The following is a 5,198-nucleotide window of genomic DNA, read 5'->3' as shown; positions in this document are numbered from 1 at the left end:
CGTCGTGCGCGTCCGCGCTCGCCGCCGCCGCCGCGCGGCTGCGGCACGGCGGCGGCGGCGCGGCGGGCGACAAGGCCGCCCCGGGGGCGAAGAAGGCGGCGCCGGCGCCGGTGAGGGGCCCGGTCCTGGACGGGCTCTTCATCACCATAGTGGAGGAGATGATGCTGCGGCGGGAGCCGCTGCTGCGCGGCTACTGGCGGGCCTACGACACGCTGGACGGCGCGGGCTGCAGGGCGGTGAAGGAGCGGGACGTGCCGCTGGTGCAGGTGGGGCGGGGCCGGCAACCGTTGGCGACGCTGTTTGCTTGAGGCCGGCCGGCGCGGTCTGTTTGGCCGTTGCCGGCGCTGATTGTGTCGGGGACGGGTTGTGGGCATGGACGCAAACGGCTGCTCTCCCTCCAGCGCACGCTCGCGGCGCGCCTTTGAAGCATGCACACCCCATCTGTGGCCCCTCACTCACAACACACGCGCGCGCGCCTGCGTCGTCCCGCGCAGTTCGCCCTGGGCACGGGCGTCCTGTCGAGCACGCCCACCCACCACAGCCACATGGCGCACTCCCTCGATACCCTGGCAGCCGCCAACTACGTCCCGGGCAACAGCTACAGGTGGGTGCCGCAAGCAGAGGGCGCGCGCTGGTGCTGTTTTTCAGCTGCGCGTGTACTGCAGTTGCTGGGGTCCCTTAACCTGGGGCGGCGGAGGCAGCAGCGCCCGCGCGCTTCCTTCGCGCGCCGCGCCGCTGGATACCCTCTGCTGGTCTGAAGGCTTGCTGTTGGCGCCACCCGCTCGGTGGGCGAGATTCCACTGCCCTGACGCGTCGCGCCCTGCTGCCCTCGCAGCTACTACAACCCGCTGGCCGCGAGCAATGCGGCCGCGACGGCGGCGGCGGGCGCGGGCGGCGCGCTGGCGCCGCTCAAGGCAGTGGCGATGGACAGCGGGACTTGGCCCATGGACGGCGGCGGCGTGGCGACGTGCAGGGAGCAGGTGTGTTGTTGTCATGAGCATCGAGACCAGCCTGCTGGGGGAGCTGCGCTGACCGGCGCAAGCACAGGAGCTTCTCCCAACGTTGCGTTTTTGGGCAACCCTGTCTCTGCCCCCGCCGCCGCTGCACCCATGGGAGGCGCCAACCCCCCCTCCAAAACGCTGCAAACCCCGGTCAAACCGCGTCGAAACGCGCGCAGGTGTGCCAGGGCACGGATGACGTCAGCTGGCACGCGGAGGCTGAGGTTGCGCATGATCTGAAGCAGGTCATCATCAAGATGCGGGCCCAGCCCAACTGCACCAAGGTGCGCGCGCCACTGTGCCGCAAGCAGCGCCTTGAGCCCTTGCTGCCAGCACGGAACCTGTGGATCTGAGGGCGATCCAAGGGGCAGGGGTGCCAGATGGTGTCGCTGGGGGGTTGCATGGGGTCAATTTGATACTAGCGCCACTCACATTCGCTGCTTTTCTTGCGGCAGCGTTGCTTCCGGTGCCCCCTGAACAATAAGACCCCTTGCACGCGCACACATACACTCTCTCTCGCGCGCGCACGCACGCGCGCACACACACACACACACACACACACACACACACACACACATACCTCCACACACACACACACATGCACACACACACACACACGTCTACGTGCACGTGCACGTGCACATGCACATGCACGCACACGTCTGCATGCCCACACACGCTCTCCCACCCGCCCACACACCCCTGCCCCCAGGTCAACCTGACGATCCAGTGGGACACGCAGCACGACAGCCCCAACCAGAGCACCTTCTGCTCGGTGCCATACACCCAGCTCACGCGCCGCGCGTACGTCACCACGCCCGACGCCGTGCGGGAGCGGTTCCTGCCGATATGGCGGTGCCTGCTGGTAGCGCTGCGCAAGGTGCGCTGTGACGCGTGTGCACGTGCGTGCGTATGCTCGCCTGTGCGCGTGTGTGTGCGTGTGCGCGCGTGTGTGCGTGACACAGTGTTGGTTGGCGCATGCGCAATCCTGGTAGAAGCGCGTTTTGACCGTTGCAGCCACACCTCGCCGCAACGCCCTCACTCTGAAACCTCGGTCCTCGCTGACAGGCCAACGTGACGAGCGAGGGCGCGGACTCTGTCGCCACAGGGGAGGCGTTTGCGGGGCTCTGGCAGTACTTCCAGGTGCGACCCCTGGCGTGAGCTCTGTAGTATGCACAGGAGTCCTTGGTTAGGGAGCGCCATGAGAGCCCCCTCCCAGCACTACGTTGGGATGCTGTTGTGGGTCTGGTTTCGAGGATCCCGTTCAGCACGCCCCTTGTGAAGTCTAGCTTCATCCTTGCGGCTGAACGGGGAGCTGGTGCCTGAGGACGGGATGGGGGCCGAGGGGTTTGGCGGCAAAGAGAAGTGGAGAGGGCGGGCGGGGGGGCGCGACACACACAAGCACACAGGGCTCGAAGGATAGTTGTTGATGGCGCCTCGACCTTTTTGCCGTGTTGCCAACCTGTGCCTCTCTGCAGACGCACGACTGGGACTTCACCTGGTCTGACCCCCAGGTGGGCGGGCTGCTCGCGTCAAGGAGCAGCCAGGGACGGGTACATCCGCACACTTGTTAAGCGCACACATTCACATGCACCTGCACCTGCGTATGCACACACACACGTGCGCGCGCACACACACACACACACACACACACACTCGTACACATCTGACACACACACACACACGTATAACTGCGAACCCACACCTCCGACAGGTCAGCGAGGTATTTGCGTTTGAGTTCAAGGTGGCGGCCGCATCCATGCCCAACACCTGCGCCGACCGGCCGCAGATCGGGGGGGCCGACCCCACCCCCAGCGAGCTGGCCTCGCTGTTCGACCTCTTCCAGGTGCGGAGTCATATCAGTAAAGCAGCATTATTGATAAACGGCCGGCAACTCGCGCCGACAGCACGCGCTCGACTGACTGTCGCCAGAGTCTTGAGAGCAGCGCTGTGGGAGAGCTCTTATCAGGAGTGCCGCCTGCAACGCCCGTCTTGGGGTCTCCGTGCTCACGCCTGGTAAACGACGGGCCCCCACGCCGAACGTGCGGCCCAGCAAGCAACCCTTCGCCCTTGTTGTGACGCTCGTCCCCCCTGCCTCCCCCCACCCTGCCGCGCCCCCCTTGGTCGTCTGGCCCGCGACCGATCGTGGCGCCGCAGCACTACCTCAAGACCATGTGCCTCACGGTGCCTTCTGACGCGACAGTCATGCAGGCCTCGCACCACGGCCTGCAGGTTGGACGCCCACGTGGGATGCGCACACAGCCCGCCGCGCGCCTCCATCCCTTCTCCACTTCAATTTGACCCCGCTTTGCCCTGTCCAGCGCCCACGACCCGGGGGCCCTCCCGCCTTCCCGAAGGCCCGTTTCAATCCATCATGCTTGCAGCGTCAGCCATTTGCTCATCGCGCCCCATGCCAAATCTCCGCGCACCGTGCCAAGCCGCTGCAACCCGCGTCGCACACACTCCCACCACCCAACCTGTCACGCGTCACGCATCACACATTGAACCCCTCTTTTTCGCCCAGGCGCTTGCTGGCCTGGTGGCCCAGATGCGCACCAACCAGAGCCTGCAGGTCTGGGAGCATGGCGTGCTGATGCGGGAGCGGCTCATCTATCGTGAGTGCGGGGCTTGGCCACTGCTGGCTGATGCAGGGGTGCTGATTTGGGCGGCGCCCCGAGTGTGGTTTGAGTTTGAATGATGTCGGGTGCCATGTTTATTTGTCTTGGGGTGCCGATGAGGAGAGAGCGGCGGATGATATCTTGGGTTGTGCTGCACGTCCCAGGGTTCGAGGGGGCAGCGGTTGTGTGCAGGGAGGTGAAGGAAACAGACGAGGACGGGCCCCATCCCAAACTGGGCACATTGGATGGTAGATGTTAGACAACCCCTTGCTCTGCTCCCAAAACCGCTCACAAACACGCCGAAAAATGTTGCAAACCGCTCAAACCGCAGTGGACTGCTTCAAGCGCAACCTGCTGCCCCACTTTGTGAACGAGCAGCTCACGCGCTTCCACAGGGTGGCCGGCCAGGTGCGTGACTGTGTGCGCGTCTTGCGCGCGCACATGTGTGTGCGTGTGCCTGTGTGTGTGTGTGTGTGTGTGTGTGTGTGTGTGTGCTCGTGTGCGTGTGTGCGTGTGTGCGCACATGCTCAGGCATGGTACCCATGCGGTGGCTCTGACTGCAGCCCCCGCCAATCCAAGACCTGAACCCCACGACCCCCCTCCCTTAGTCCATCCCCAGCATCGCGTCGCGGGCGGCGCAACTCTTCCACGCCCCGCACAACAGACGCACCACCCTCTCCTCCATCTTTTTGACAAACCACAGGTGCTGTACCGGCTGTCAGACATGGTGGTGCCCTGTAACGCGACGTTCAACACGGTGTGGGAGCTCTGGCTGGGGACGGACCCCAACAGGCTCATGCCGCTGCTCAACGCGCTGGAGATCGAGCACTACCCCTGCCTGCAGGTCCGCACGCGCGGCCTTGCGTCCGCGGCGCGGTCGGTTTGGCGCTGGCGCTTCCGTGCGCAATCGTGGCGATTCGCTTGTTTTGGGGGGGGGGAGAGGCAGCCGAAAGGCGTTCTGTTTCCAGGATGCCTCCTTGGGTGTGGCATAGGCCATGTCCTCTGCCCTCAGGAGCCGCGCAAGGCAGCCCCTTCTGTTGACAGACGACCGAAAGTTCTGTCCCACGTGAACACGCCCACAGGACAACGAGGCCCCCGAGCCGACGGCGGCGATGCTCAGCCACGTGTATGCGCTCAAGGACATCATGAGCGCCATCAGGGCGGCGGCGATCATCGTGCATGACTACGGCGTCAAGGAGTACAAGCTGGAGGGTGGGTTGACGGCGCCTGATGGGACCCGGGTCCAGGGTTTGATTCGGTCGTGCCGGCGCTAAGGGATTCAAACACGAATTTGGTTTAGGGGTTGGGGGTTCGATTTCAAGTTCAAGGGGCTCGATCCTGATTCCTGTCATCCCCCAGCCGCAGCGACCCTGGTGCGCGCGAGCTTGAAGCGGATGCACCGGCCGCTCTCGCGCCGTTCTGACCCTTGCACCCAATGTCACGCGCCCTGCAGTGTACGGCAGCCTGGACTTTGACCGCGACTACGTCACCGGGTGCCACAAGCTGATCAAGCAGCTGAAGCTGGAGGACAACGTGGCACTCAGGGGGCTGGGGGCGCCCATCAAGGTGCGGCGGTTGGGGT

General features: G+C 64.9%; 1 protein-coding gene across 1 annotated transcript; it reads left to right on the top strand.

The window, feature by feature from the left end:
- Positions 1–158: 158 nt before the first annotated feature.
- Positions 159–4,890, top strand: MNEG_13752 (hypothetical protein; the record flags this gene model as incomplete). The annotated part of the gene is made up of 13 exons (XM_014037776.1): positions 159–266; positions 495–604; positions 836–980; positions 1,178–1,282; positions 1,711–1,878; positions 2,067–2,141; positions 2,477–2,512; positions 2,713–2,844; positions 3,156–3,230; positions 3,523–3,613; positions 3,948–4,024; positions 4,320–4,460; positions 4,699–4,890. The coding sequence occupies 13 exons, from the start codon at positions 159–161 to the stop codon at positions 4,888–4,890; spliced, it is 1,455 nt and encodes a 484-aa protein (XP_013893230.1).
- Between the last annotated feature and the right edge of the window lie 308 nt (positions 4,891–5,198).

Source organism: Monoraphidium neglectum (genome assembly GCF_000611645.1).
Source record: "Monoraphidium neglectum strain SAG 48.87 unplaced genomic scaffold scaffold04026, whole genome shotgun sequence".
In the NCBI taxonomy this organism is placed as follows: Eukaryota; Viridiplantae; Chlorophyta; class Chlorophyceae; order Sphaeropleales; family Selenastraceae; genus Monoraphidium; species Monoraphidium neglectum.
The sequence above is the reverse complement of the archived record's forward strand: the minus strand, read 5'-3'. Positions and strand labels throughout refer to the sequence as shown.